The sequence below is a fragment of the Gadus macrocephalus genome, chromosome 7 (genome assembly GCF_031168955.1).
Source record: "Gadus macrocephalus chromosome 7, ASM3116895v1".
NCBI lineage: Eukaryota > Metazoa > Chordata > Actinopteri > Gadiformes > Gadidae > Gadus > Gadus macrocephalus.
The window spans coordinates 26,290,270-26,305,024 of NC_082388.1; the positions used below are offsets into that span (position 1 = coordinate 26,290,270).

Genomic DNA, 14,755 nt, shown 5'->3' on the forward strand with positions numbered 1-14,755 from the left:
GTGCGGAACGGATCGGATCGCAAAGGGGCGGTAGGGAGGGGGCGGTATAGCCCAGCTCAGTTCCGAGGTCGCGTTTCCACTGCCGACAGTACCCTTGGTGGTAGGCCGGATGTCAATCGCCGCGGCAGCTACGTAAACATCGTAAACAACGTCTTCCTCCGCAAGAATGCAGACGAACGTCTCCACCTCCTTGTTCGCCCAAGCAAGCTTTTTACGCGACATGTTAATTGTAAAGAATAATACCTCGAGGCTACTGTTTGTTTGTTTTTATCCCCGCGTCACCCGGAAGTGACGATTCTGTCGACCAATCAACGGAGGGGGGGTGTAGCTAGAATTCCAGGGTACCCTTTCAGGCGTCTGGTCTCGTTTTGGGTACCGCAACGGAGGAGTCCCTAGAATGGGGTCGGAACGGGTACGGCAAAGTCCGGGACACGCCCACTTTTGGCGGTGGAAACGCGACCCGACCCGCACCTTTGCGATCCGATCCGTTCCGCACCCTGCAGTGGAAATGCGCCATTAATGAACACACTTATTGTATGTTGTACGTCCTGGCACTCAATGTGCACACGCATTGTATGTAGTGCGTCCTGGAACTTAATGTACGCACTTAATGTACACACTTACTGTATGTTGTGCGTTCTGGCATCTAATGTACGCACTTATTGTGTGTTGTAATGTACGTCCTGGCACTTAATGTACACACGTATTGTATGTTGTGTTCGGGGAATGGGTTAACCTAGCGATTGTTAGTGCTTGGCACTTTGTTCTATGAGCATCCTTCCTGTACCGACAGAGATGTACTGTTGTTTCTCTTTTCTTCTGACGAATGTATCTATTGTAAGTAGCCTTGGATGAAAGTGTCTTGCTAAATGCTCTAAATATAAATGTGAATGACGACAGGAACTGCCTTCCTCCGAGCTCACTTTGTGTCAATGAACACACGGGAATGGATTCGGTGTGTGGTGGAAGTGGCGTCAGTAACGTACGGGTGCTTTCTTGTCGATGGGCTTGATGACAAACTTCTTGTCGTTGAAGGAGATGTTTCGGATCTCGCTCCAAGGGAATCCGATTTTGGGCGTCATTCTGTTGAAGGGGAGATTAGGAAGAAAACAAAAAGAGTCAGCCGACTTGTAAAACACTGCTGAGAACTGAGAGCAACAGCCGTGTTGATGAACACATCGCCCTTCAATCACAGGCCAGTCAATGCACTCAACTAGCTAGCTACTACACTATAATTATATATTGGGGATTGCGCTGCCACTCATTATATGACCGCCCCAAACCCTCAGCCCTCTGAAGAGACCTTGAGGAGAACCCAGGAGAGGCTCCTCCTCCTAGACACGCAAGGAGGTTGATAAAAGCTGGATGGACAGATGATGTCCACCGACGACGGCGGTAGAACCAATCAAAGCAGGTTTAGCGGTGTCAGGGGTGATCGGCGAGGGCTTTGACCCACTTGTCGTTCTGCTCGTAGATGTTGAGGCCCAGGGCGTCCACGCCCAGGAACAGCTCGGAGCCCTTCTTGTTCTTGATGTTGAAGTAGTTCACCCCGTACATCTCCAGGTCCTGGGCGATCTTCAGGTACTCCATCATGGACTCCTCTCTGCCACGTGAACACATGAATCATGGAGACGTTAAACCTGCACCGTAGCACCTTTCTACTGCACTGATGGCAAGCATCTGAACTAGCTGTAGCTTTAACTCAAGCCACTAGAGGTTATGTAGCTGTAGCTCCAACTCAAGCCACTAGAGGTTATATAGCTGTAGCTTTAACTCAAGCCACAAGAGTTATTTAGCTGTAGCTATAGCTTTAACTCAAGCTACTAGAGGTTATATAGCTGTAGCTCCATCTTAAGCCACTAGAGGTTATTTAGCTGTAGCTCCATCTTAAGCCACTAGAGGTTATATATCTGTAGTTTTAACTCAAGCCACTAGAGGTTATATAGCTGTAGTTTTAACTTAAGCCACTAGAGGTTATATAGCTGTAGCTTCAACTTAAGCCACTAGAGGTTATATAGCTGTAGTTTTAACTTAAGCCACTAGAGGTTATATATCTGTAGTATTAACTCAAGCCACTAGAGGTTATATAGCTGTAGTTTTAACTTAAGCCACTAGAGGTTATATATCTGTAGTATTAACTCAAGCCACTAGAGGTTATATAGCTGTAGTTTTAACTTAAGCCACTAGAGGTTATATAGCTGTAGCTTCAACTTAAGCCACTAGAGGTTATATAGCTGTAGCTGTAGTTACATCTCCAGCCACTTGCTAATGAGGAAACCGAAATATTACCGGTTTAAGGTACTACTCATTAATACAACAATAGCCTTCTAGTAGTTAACCTCTGAACAGGAAGTAGATCTCCCTAGCTTCCTCCAGAGTCAGAGTTTTAGAGAACTCAGGACCTTAGTCATAGAGGGCCGTGTGTGTGTGTGTGTGTGTGTGCGTGTGCGTGTGTGTGCGTGTGCGTGCGTGTGTGTGCTTGTGAGTGTGTTCACCTGAGCATGCCCTTGTGTTCTTCATGCCACACCTGGATCCTCTCCTCCCACTGCTCTTTGTTCAGCTTGTGCTGGTCCAGCACTCTGTGGACACAATGCATCATGGGTAACGCACCACACAGGCTCAGAGGTGCATCATGGGTAATACACAACACACAAATTCCAAAGTGCATCAGGGCTAATACACAACACACAAATTCCGAGGTGCATCATGGGTAATACACAACACACAGGCTTAGCGGTGCATCATGGGTAATACACAGCAAAACAAGGTCTGCGGTGGATCCCGGGTCAGGGGGGAGGAGCTAGAAACGCATGTGGGAGGGGCCTACCTCTGTGGGAGGAGCTTGTCCCCGGACAGGTAGCCGGTGGTGTGGCTCTCCTTGTTGTAGTCGGCGTACTTGGCCTGCACGGCGTAGGAGGCCAGCAGCACGGCGGTCTCGGGCGGGCAGTAGATGTCGTCGTTCAGGATGCCCTCCTTCACCTGGAGGAAGAACAGCCGCTGGGTGGCCTCCTGGATCAGCTCCTCAGACACGTCCTCCGGGAAGAACTTGGCCCGGAACTTGAAGAGCAGCGGGCTCTCCTTCCTCACGTCCTGGGCCGTCACCTGTTAGCGCGGAAGCACGGTAGCGCGTTAGCACGGTAGCACGTTAGCATTCGCAGATTCAGTGATTGCCTTGACCTGGTATATTTTTACCAAAACTTGCCTGCTGTAGCGCTATGGCCTGGCTAGTCCTTTAGCATTATCGCATTAGGACACCTGTTGAGGCTAAACATTGATTGAATGATGATTGATATTGATTGATATATATATTTTAATTTCCCAAAGGGCAATCTTTCTTATTTCTCTGTACCCACGGGTCAAGTGTAGCCTCACGGCCTGTTTTAGCTGTTATCTTCCCTGTTGGCACGTTAGCAGATGCTAGTGTTGTGTAGGTCAGTGTTGTTACCTAGTAGTGTGCTTTCACCACAACGCACTGTACCATAGGCCAGGTTTAGCCACCAGGACTCTATCTTCACAAATAGCATTAACATGGGGTGTGACTCGGGTCTGGAGACTCGGTGGGGCTGAACATTGGGAGGGGAATCACCTTCTTGTTGAGTTTCAGCCACGTGGAGAAGCCTTTGGTGTCCTGGTACTGCAGTCCGAAGTACCACACCTCCCTAAGCCCGATGGTCTTCACCACCTGCAGAACAACCAGAAACCTCAGGGTGCTGCAAGACACGGAGAACCTCTCGCGGCGGCTTGGGTTAGTGAGCGCAGGGGGGCATTGTTAAGAGGTCTGTCGGAGGAGCAGATGACTGCATTGTGTGACCGTTGTAGCTCCGTGTATTATATTACCACGCTCGAGTACAGCATTGTATTCCTGTATTGTGTCGTGAAGTGCCTTCTAAACAATTAAAGGCCTAGGTTAAGACCACAACCCTAACCATTCATCTTTCTCACATTTCCAGAACGTATGAAATGTACTTCTGGAGTGACATTTGGTTTAAGTCTCTTTAGCTTAAAGGGCTCTTTAGCTTGAAAGTCTTTCAACTTTTGATAAATCACTGCCGTCATCATCGTTCATTTTCCTGGCAAACTGCAGAACGATTGCTTGATTTTGTCAGTTACGCCAACGTTACTTTACAGTCGCTTTCACAGATCAGAAACTGTAACGTTGGTGTCTCTCCGCTCGTCATCGGTGGATGTATAATAAGAAGTCATCGCTACGGTGATAAGCTAGGAGCGAAGGAGCTAACGCGGCTAGGTGTCATAGAAACAGTAAACAGTGCATGGAGAGCGGGGAGATGTTCAGGAGAAAGCTGGTTATGGCTGAGGGCTCTTTTTTAACCTCAGGGCCACGTGGGCTCCATTTTGGATCTAAATGCTAGCTGGGTGGAGGAGGCCGCATGCTGCTCCCCTACCAAGCTAGTCTTCCGATCCAAGATGGCCACTCGTTGAAGATGAACAATGCAGGAGTGTTGGCGTCATGGTTACCTGGTCGTAGAGCTGCTTGCCCGTCGTGCTGGGCTGGATGGCGAACTCCAGCTCCGCATCCATCGTGGTCACTCTCACGCTAATCTGTGGGGAAGACAGCATTAGCATTAGCTACGTGGCTAATCTGTATGGCTGAGAACATTATCATTAGCTATACAGCTAATCTGTATGGCTGAGAGCATTAGCGACACTTCTAATCCGTACGGGCAGAGTGCATTAGGATGAGCAACACAGCTAAGGGTTTATCTGTAGAGAAGAACACTAGATGTAGCAACACAGCTAACTGCTAATCTGTACTTCGAAAATAAGCAATCCAACTAATGACTCATCTGTAGAGCTGAACATAAGCATGAGCAACACCAACAACTTTCGATATTTGCTCATTTGAACTCGAAGAAAGTAACATGCTAGTGTCACTGTGTTCACACGTAGTTTAACATGACACGCATTCGCAATTCTTATTAACAACTAGGAGTTCAAAGATTGTCAAAAAGTTTAATTCAATTGTTATGTGACATTCCTTTCAGCTTGTGAACGTGTTGAAACACAAAGTAGAAAACAAAGGAAACATTAAATGTTCGGTTCAAATATTTGTGATGGTGGAACTCCACAGGAAGCTGAATGAATACACAAAGTAGGGCCTACACCTAGTGACCTCAAACCAAGTCACTCGTGACCTACATTTACATACATTTACATGTAGCAGACGCTTTATCCAAAGCGCCTTACATAAGAACATTTGTCAGAAGAAAGAGAAACAACAATATATCGCTCTCGGTACAGAAAGGATGTTCCTAGAACCAGGTGCCAAGCACTAACGATCGCTAGGTTAACCCATTCCCCGTATTCAACAAAGACAGCTAGGGTAAGATGCTACACAATGCTAGGTACTATTTTTAGGTGCCAGGACGTACAACATACAATAAGTGCGTACATTAAGTGCCAGGACGTACAACATTCAATAAGTGGGTAAGAGGGGTGTGTGTGTGTGTGTGTGTGTGGGGGAGGCTATGCAGAGTCTAGGTAAACTCTGAACCTGTCGTTCACTACTCTCATGGCTCTCTGTCTCGTCTTTATACCTTCATACGTCTCTGAGGCTGTGCCACAACGACTCTGGTGGTAGAAGCCATCTACAGGAAGTGACCACATCCTCTCTCTGCTCTGCTGCCGAACTCAGAGTGCTTCTTCCTGTGTTGCATCAGCATTTGGTTGTCATCGGCACAACTCGATCTAGAGAGGGGCTCTATTCTTCTGTCCTGTATCTCGTAATCTAAAACTTTATTTGTGAAGCACCAGTGCTTAGCTTCACACCATAAAAAAAGGATTTCCTAACCTAGAATATGTAAAATAAAATATAATAAAATTTGATATTATAGCTTTGAAAGATCGAGTTCACCAGATAAAAAACAACAAAATAATAATAGATTCATTGAAAGTAGAAATAAGTACAAATACGAGATTAGAATATAAAGATTAAGTAGTCGACCATTCCCGAAAGGGATCTCCACAGGCGATCTGGCACCATCCCATAATAGGCTCTTGAGGCGGGAAAACTCCCCGAGAACAGGAAATGCAGGACGTGGAGGGATTCCCCTGTAGCACGGTACGCTAACAATAGTACATATTTTACATAAAAAAAACACAAAGCTAAAAAACAAAAGTACATATTTCCCATTAAAAATGGCTACGCCAACAAACAAAAGTACATATTTCCCCTCAGGATCGGTGAGCTAACAACAATAGTACGTATTTCCCTTCAAAATCGCTTCAACAACAATATAATCTAAGCCAGAGCAGGGACACACAATAGACCCATTCACACTCGATAACTATCAGCAGTACATTAGATATAAGTAGGCCTTTAGACGGCAACGTAACGCTGCGATGAAGTCACACGTTTGATAGGGTGGGGGGGGGGGACCATACAAACAAATCCTCCAGACAAGACAACAACCCATTGTGCCCACTCTGCTCTAGGGAAGCCATGTCTTCACTCCGCACTAAACCCAGCAAACTCTGCCTGCTGAGACATTTCCCAGCCGCCCATCGCCTCGCGGGCCAGCTGGGGAATAACTCCTGCTGCCCGGGCCCACGCCGCCCGGCCACTGCCACAATGGGGCGCTTTATCTCCCCTGATTAGACCTGCGTTCTTTCCATGGCTGTCAGCACGACCCTGTGCAGGGCCCAGGACACTTCCTGTCATCACCAGCAGCAGCGAGCCCCACAGATAGCCAGCTGGGACCAGGTGGAGGGGGACCAGGGCACTTCAGAGCTGAGGGGGGGGGGGATGGTTCTACTATTGGCAATAACGTAAAGAGGAAACGACATCTTCTAAGAAATTGCTTTGGATTTTTTTTTTTTTATCACAGTCCTGACATAAACTCAGTTTCCGTGAGGAATTTGCTGACAGTTTACGTCCTTTTCCCAAACTGGACCCAAGGAGAAGGAACTCTTGGACCGATGACATCAATAATCCAACGTTTGGCGAATCTTTTCTCAGTAATAGAGATGATGCTGCAGACCCATTTGCCACCTAACCTTTCGGATCTGCGTCAGAGTTGTGTTTGGCCATCTTCTGCCCACATTCCCTAGCTCTGAGTTGGATAACCGGGCCAGGGTTCACAATATTTTAGATTCAAAAATAGAGAGAGTGACGCCTTTCCTGTCATGGAAACCCCGACCACTGCCCCATCACCGTATGAGGAGCGGTACTCCGCCATGTGGTCGCCTACTGCGCTCGCCTACTGCGCTCGCCTACTGCGCTCGCCTACTGCGCTCGCCTACTGCGCTCGCCTACTGCGCTCGCGGCCTACAGACCGGCCTCGTCTTCGCAGGCTTCCTTTGTGTGTTTCCGTATGGCCTGACCTGCCACACGATGAGGTCATGAGGTTATCTGCGCGCGCCCTCGGCTAAGAAGACATTTTGCTGACTTCCTGGCCGTGCGGAGAGGCGAGGATTTGCAAGTGAAGTTCACGGCCCCGTAGAGAGGTGATCTAAATAGATCTGACTCGGGCGCTCAGGGCGTGAACCCATAAAAACAGGAACCAAGACTATGAATGTTCTGGTCAGGGTGTGTCTGACATGACCAAGCCCTAGGAAACACTAACACACTATTATTAGCCCTTGACTCCCTGTTTCTCGTTGGCAGGACCTCCGCCATACAGCCTTGTGTTCCCCTGCAGCTGTCTGTTGCCACACACATCTGTTTCTAAACCAGAAAACACCCTTTAGAGCAAGCTACAGTTCTGGTGTCACGGTCCGATCCGGATTTAGACTAGTTTTTAGTGTGGGAACTCCTTCGGTGAGGATTGTCGGCGTACATTTAAGTCTGTGTTGTAAGAGACCGCCTCCATCAAGTCCCCACAGCTCATATTAGCATGAGGGGCCGGATGTGCGTGTGAGGGCGTAGGGAAGGGGCCACACAGGGGCCAAAGTCAACGACAACCCGATTGTTACAGAACTCTGGACGTTTGACCAAATGAAATAAAAGGGAAGACTGTATCCAGATTGATATGGTTTGTAAGCAACCCGGGTCACATCGCCTTTATTTGAAGGCAAAAACCTTGAAGTAAGGAGTACGAAAGTCAGTCCTATTTTCGACCAATCACCATCGGCGGGCAGCCACTGGGAGCTTGGGAATGTGTACCACAGTAGGAAACATGCTGGAATGTTCTTATCGCGGAGCCTGGTGCTGTCATTCCCTGTTTAAGGCCCATACCTCACCCAGCCTCCGAATCACAGGGTTCCTTCTGCTGCCGTTGCCGTTGGTTACAACCTGCAACACAGCGTGGTCAGAACACCAAATCTCCCCCTGGCCCCACCCCGATTTCCCTTTGAAAACACTTATGCCAATGCTACATGCTAAAGCTCCCCAACTGAACGTAGGCGACAAAGGACAAAGTAGGGTGTAAAGCTGAGTTGGGCAAGAATGAGGGAATTTAATATAAAGGAGGAAAGTCAATCAGGCTTTGACCACCACTTTTTTTCCAAACGGAACATTTTCAAATCTAAGTACTTTGTTTGGCTTCCCCTTTCCATTTTCCCTGCAGAAGCACTCAGTGTAACTCTGACGTTGCCACATTTGACTGAACAAGAGTAGCACTGCAGTATTTGTGAGGGAGTATTGCAGTTTCACCCGATTGTAACCAGAATACGTAGGCTATATCTATAGTTGGATATTGCAATCCACATCCCAGCGTAGTAAATACCAAAGAGACCAAACAACAAATAGTTTCTGGTTGATCCCAGCTCTGCATCGCAGCGGGGATACCCACCCCAGAGCTGGATCAATAGGCGATCAGCGATCAATGACTAACAACAATAGCAACGCACTTACTCTTCAGTTCTGTCAGGCGGTTCTGCTCAGAGGCAGTTGGTTCCCAGTAAGAGTCCCTCATACGTCTGGACCCCAGGTACCGTTGTTGTGTTCTACAAACAGGTTAATCCACTGCGCACCGCGCTCCACCAAGACCCCTAATCCGCCCGGTCCACATACCTCCTGGGTTCTCGGCCCCGTTCCCCTCAAATGTCCAGCAGGACCTCGTTCAGGTTTTTCACTTATTATTAACAAACTGGAGTCAGTCAGGGACCCAGAGGGGCGAGTTACACGGCCATGTTTTCTATGGGGTCTTTGTAACGGTGTTGTTATGCATCTTACTGGTTTACCCAAGCCAACCCATGACAGCACAAAGGCTGGTTATGTTTGAGTTTCCAACACTGACTTGAGGTGGAATGAAAACCCGGTTCTTTGCTTTTTCCTTTTTTCTGGGATCGAACCAAACAAGTCTTTAAAAGGTTGTGCTTCTCTCTGACTTCTTGACATCTTGAATATTAAAAAAAGTTTGTTTTTCTGATTGTATTGTTGCATTGAAAAACAGCATTTCAATGGAGGGAAAGGTCATGTTTAAGTGAGGACACACTCTGCTTAAGCGTCTAGACGTTCTCTAGCTCTAGCACATCTCTGATACACGCCATGTTTAAAACAACATGGCTTGTTGACGCGCCAAGATAGATAATGAACAGGGATTAAAGCACAATCACTGTCTTTAATGTGTGGCGAGGGAGAGAGAGGGAGATAGAGAGGGAGGGAGAGAGAGAGGGAGATAGAGGGGGAGAGGGAGTGAAACAGAAAGGGAGATAGAGGGGCAGAGGGAGATGGAGGGAGAGTGAGAGGGAGTGAGAGAGAGAGAGAGAGGGGAGTGAGGGAGGGGGGAAAGCAGTTGAGGCCTTCTTTGCGTGGGTGAGGAGGGGGACACAAAGAGGGCTAGAACGTGATGAGAATCTCCATATAAGGTTGTTGGGCTGCAAACCGCAAGAGAGGAACTGATGTAATAGCAGAAGCCTTGAGTCACAACGACACTTCCTTAGATACAAGATGCCACCGCCACATAATAACTCCGCCGAAGAATGCGAAGGAAATGAACGGAGACGACATATCGTCGCAATACATTTATTTTTAGCGGCGTACTTGAAAGATCACTTCAGAAACTTAGGAAATATAAAAAAGCTATTAAGAGGCCTCTAGTGAGTAGAGTTGGTTCAAGTGGGTGTAGTCATAGTCTATGACTCTTTAGTTTGATAACTACTTATAACAGAGAACCAACTTTCAGGAGTACAGGAGTACAGTCTTTAAATGCCTTTCGCCGTTTTTTCATGCTTATTGAATTGGCTTTATACATGTTCTCTAGGTCAGATAAGAAACAACTCTGCTTATAACCTTAAGGACTCTAAGGACCGCCTGTGTGTGTTCTCTGGCTCAAATAAGATTCATCTTTATTAATAACCTTAACGTACATCTCTTAAATAACACACCGCCCCACCATTCACACTGAGAGCCAACCATCACCCTCAAGCTATTTGTTTTACTTGGTAGTGGTGGTGGAGAATCCCTCTCCACGACAACATGTAGTTTGGTAGGCATCGGTCAACAACATAGATAGAAGGTCACGCGTTATTGCAATCTAAGGCGGATTTGAACTGAATTGGGGAGGCTATTTTATTTTATAGCACAGCTTAGACGGGATTCTTTAACATCTCTGTCACACATGAGCAAAATACAACACCATTCACTCTTTATACAACCTTTACGCACACACACGCGCACACACACACACACACACACACACACACACACACACACACACACACACACACACACACACACACACACACACACACACACACACACACACACACACACATCTGTAACCCACCTGATAACACCTGTGTTATCAGGCCCCATCCATCATTAACCGAGTGTCCATTGTCTTCATTGTTCTCGAACCAACAGAGGAGCCCAGATTTGAGTTCAGCCAGGGATGCTGACCCTGACATCGGACTCAGACTACCCCTGAGATTAACCGAATAGCGGTCGTTAATATTGCAGTATTCCCCGATGTCTGTTTCAAGTGGAGTAATTTGTGATACACCGTACGACCCAGACACTTTGTCTACCCCCACCCTCCTCCTCCACACACACACACACACACACACACACACACACACACACACACACACACACACACACACACACACACACATTTCCCCCTCAGAGCCGCTGATCCATTAAAGAACAATTTATTAATGGGATCCGTCTCGGTATCATGGTTTATCGACTGTTGTGACACATTGATGGGTGTAATTTAGGGTTGTGTAACATTTCCTGCCGGTACCAAATTAGATCTGGGACCGGTCTGAGAGAGAGAGGGCCCCACGCTGACTCCGCTCCCCGGCCCCTGGCCGCTTTATAACCCATCGGGTCTGGGACCAGTCTGAGAGAGAGAGGGCCCCACGCTGACTCCGTTCCCCGGCCCCTGGCCGCTTTATAAACCAGAATTAAACACTCACTTCGGGAGGAAAGTCATCGATACCGATGGAAAATCAAAGGTTCTAACTCGTTTAGTGGAGTATAAGCGACCGGTAGAGAAACCGCATTGACGCGCAGAAGGGGAGAGAGGAAGGGAACAGGAGACAGAGAGGAAGGGAGAGAGAGCAAGGGAACGAGAGAGATAGAGAGGAACAAGAGAGTAAGGGAAGGAAAGACAAAAAGAGGGAATGAAACACGCATAAAAACCGGATAAAGAAAAACAGGTCCTTACCGTCTTCGGCATGTTGAGTCCGGTCGTCTGCTAATCTTACACCCTTGAATTAAAATGAACAAGTAAATTATTTAAGCTCCGGTGAAACTTTTGCCCATCAGATCCACAATGGCGCCAAGCGAAGCTCCTTTGTACTTCACACAGTAAGTCTGAAGGGAATCCTCCTTGTCCTCACCGCGACCAGACGAGAGAGCACTACGCGGTTCGCTGTGGGCTTCTTCCTCGGTTTGGCCGGTGAAAGTAAAAGGATTGCAGAGCTTCGATATCCTCCTAACGGTCCTGTTCAAACCACACCCAAGAACGATGACAGCGCCGCAACTAAAACGGGTTCGGTGAAAGAAGCTCCGCCCGCCGCGTCCATCCCGTAGAGAGAATGAAGCGTCCATCCCATAGACTGAATGAAGCGTCCATCCCAGACCAGTGTGTGTTGGCCAGCCTTTTGTCTCTTTCTATACCCCACATCCCATCCCCATCACAAAGGATTTCCTTTAGACTATTAATATATGTAAGGAAGCATGAGTAGGTATATATCCGTAATTTTGCAGTTGCCTAGGAACTAATATGTAATAATTTAGCATAATTATTAATTGGCCAATTAGATTTGACACAGAATTAATATAATACTATTACATTTTAGCATGATTAATAATCGGCTTGCCTAAGCAATGCCCATTTCATGCCAATAGAGCCCATGATTTTGGATTGATTTCAATATATTCCACATAATATGGAACCCCTGTTCCATAAGCTATTCAAATTATACAACATAATGCGTCTATTTTAACCAAACGTTTAGTGAGAAAACGAGTGGTTCCCAGTGTCTCCACACTGACAGATTTCTGAAAGGATAGAAATGATTGAGTAACATTTGAAAAGCCATTTTAACTAAAGGTTATGGTTAAGTGTTTCAGGTCTTTGAATGATACATTTAGTATTTCAACTTGCACCCCATCCATCTCATAATTGAAAATACTGCAATCTTTAAACATTGGATGAAGGTAAAAAAACATAAATACATAAACATAAACATATTGAACATGAATGATCAAAGAATTGGTTGAATAATAAGACAGCTTGAAAAGAGTTATACTTTATTTATGGAGGGAAACACATTGTCCTTAAGACTTACATTTTGTTTGAGTTCGAGACCCAAAGAGTCCATTGGATATTTTTGGTCCATAAAAAGTGATGCTGTCCATTCAGTGAGGAGTACAGGATATACACAGCAGCGCATCAAAACAACACAACAGCCCCATTCCTTTCTCTTGCGTTACATCGCAAACACAATTTACACAACACTTCAAATTATTCCATTAAGAACGTCAGACCTGGACTTTATCAATTGAAGTTCATCACATTTTAATTAGAGTTCACTTTCCAAAACCAAGGACCTTTGTAGCGTTGAGTGATTTTGTTTGTTTATACCTGAGTGTTGTCTGTTGTATGTTACTTCAAATTCGTGAGCTAATTGCAATTCGTTTTCATTTCCACTTGGAAATAAAAACACAACTGTCTAGTAATCTTTATCTAGAAATCTGTAGTATTCAACCTGACTGCACACCTCTCTCTGTTCTCTCACATGTATGAATATAGAATATTTAATGAATTCCAAATGGACATGGAAAAATATATTTGGAAGGCCACCTGATGAGGTGACTCCCCCTAGTAACCATAATACTACGGTTTCATACGGTGTACAATGTTGTCTGTATAAAAGTGTTGTTTTGTGAACGTCTGACCAAAATGCCCTTCCATCCCAAATGGATTGGGGTCAAATATGTGGATCACTAAGTTACATTTCCAGACTCTATAAAACGATCGGTGGACAAATCCTCTGTACTCAATTTGCGGAGGAAAATTTGGCTTTTTTTCACACCGAGAGAACCAATCATCTTCTTCTGTTTAATTTAACCAAACTACTAGAATACTGGCAGCATTGTATGTGTAAACTCTGTTTGATGGCGAGTGTGTGCGTCTCTGTAAATAGCCAATATATATATATTTGTGTACATTACTGCATTTGCATTGTGTCTGTACAACTTGGTTACACACTAAAAACACTTTGGTTTGGGTCACATCAACTGAACAATTGACCTGGACCGACAACACACACTCGATAGCAACAAAATTAACTCCAGCTAAAAAGTGTCAATAGTTGACTTTCTGTGAGTCACAGGGTTAAGCAAGACCATCCAATTAATATATGAACAAGTGAACTACTTTTAGTGAAAGAAGCTCGGTAGAAAAAAACACGGTTCAACACACCTACTTCATCAACACACTGGGTTATTGTTCATTCAATAAACAGCAGACATTTTTGTGTCCACCATCTCAACCTTAATAGTACAACAAAATATTATTTTGTCCTTCAAAATAGAGTAATCCTTGTGCAGCAAATACAATTCCAAACGTGTTTGACGAAACGGACTGACGATATAATATCTATACAGCATTAACTTTAGGGTGGAGAGAGCACAATTTAACCCAGGTGCACTGGTTCACATTCAGAACTTCTTATTCAATCATTGGCCCAGAGAACCCTAGCAACGTCATAGCCACACCTTAGAAACCACACAGCGCACTCGTGGGCTAGCAGGTAAGCTTTAGCATGTAAATGTAAGGAAATTCTTGCTAGTGCTTGTTACCATGCAAGTAGGTCTATCTTAGCGTGCCAGTGCATTAGCATGCTATCATGTGAGAATGTTCAGGTTAGCATGCTAATGGTCAAGCACGCTATTCCATGGATGTAGGATAAGGCTAGTACATGTGATTGTGTTAGTACGCTAGGGTGCTAGCATGTTAGCATTAGCATGCTAAAAGATAAGCAAATGGATAGCATGTGGTTCTGCGGTACACATGCTATCAATACCTGTTGCATGGCCATCCAGCTATAACAAGTTATTTTAAAATTTGTTTTACTTTTAAAGTTAAAGGTGCTATATATGAGAATTTAGTGTCGTCTTGCAATGAGGTTTCAGATTGCGACCAAAAATGATGGTCTGCGACAGCATCAAGTTGCCAAGTGTCAAGTGATGAAGTCCCTTGATATAGATTTATGAATTGTGTCTAGTTATTCAGTCTGTAAAAATATAGTACTTAGGGGAAGCCGATTAGGATTGTTAGTTGTTCCTCATTGTGGTAGCGTTTTATAAAAACGCATCCTCTCTAGAGTAATTTGTCCA

The 14,755-nt window shown here is 45.6% G+C and overlaps 1 protein-coding gene across 3 annotated transcripts in view; it reads right to left on the reverse strand.

Moving 5' to 3' along the window:
* The window catches only part of msna (moesin a), a 21,421-nt gene extending 9,525 nt beyond the window's left edge, over positions 1 to 11,896 (reverse strand). The window contains exons 1-8 of one of the 3 annotated variants that reach the window (XM_060056131.1): positions 11,749 to 11,892; positions 11,574 to 11,616; positions 4,477 to 4,560; positions 3,587 to 3,682; positions 2,828 to 3,102; positions 2,496 to 2,579; positions 1,457 to 1,603; positions 987 to 1,083 (exon numbers count right to left, since the gene is read on the reverse strand). In XM_060056131.1, coding sequence (XP_059912114.1) covers positions 987 to 1,083; positions 1,457 to 1,603; positions 2,496 to 2,579; positions 2,828 to 3,102; positions 3,587 to 3,682; positions 4,477 to 4,560; positions 11,574 to 11,585 — 795 coding nt within the window. In that variant the 5' untranslated portion in view covers positions 11,586 to 11,616; positions 11,749 to 11,892. Of the gene's footprint in view, positions 1 to 986; positions 1,084 to 1,456; positions 1,604 to 2,495; positions 2,580 to 2,827; positions 3,103 to 3,586; positions 3,683 to 4,476; positions 4,561 to 11,573 lie in introns of those variants that run through there. The other 2 variants (XM_060056130.1, XM_060056132.1) reach the window with 2 other exon arrangements.
* Between the last annotated feature and the right edge of the window lie 2,859 nt (positions 11,897 to 14,755).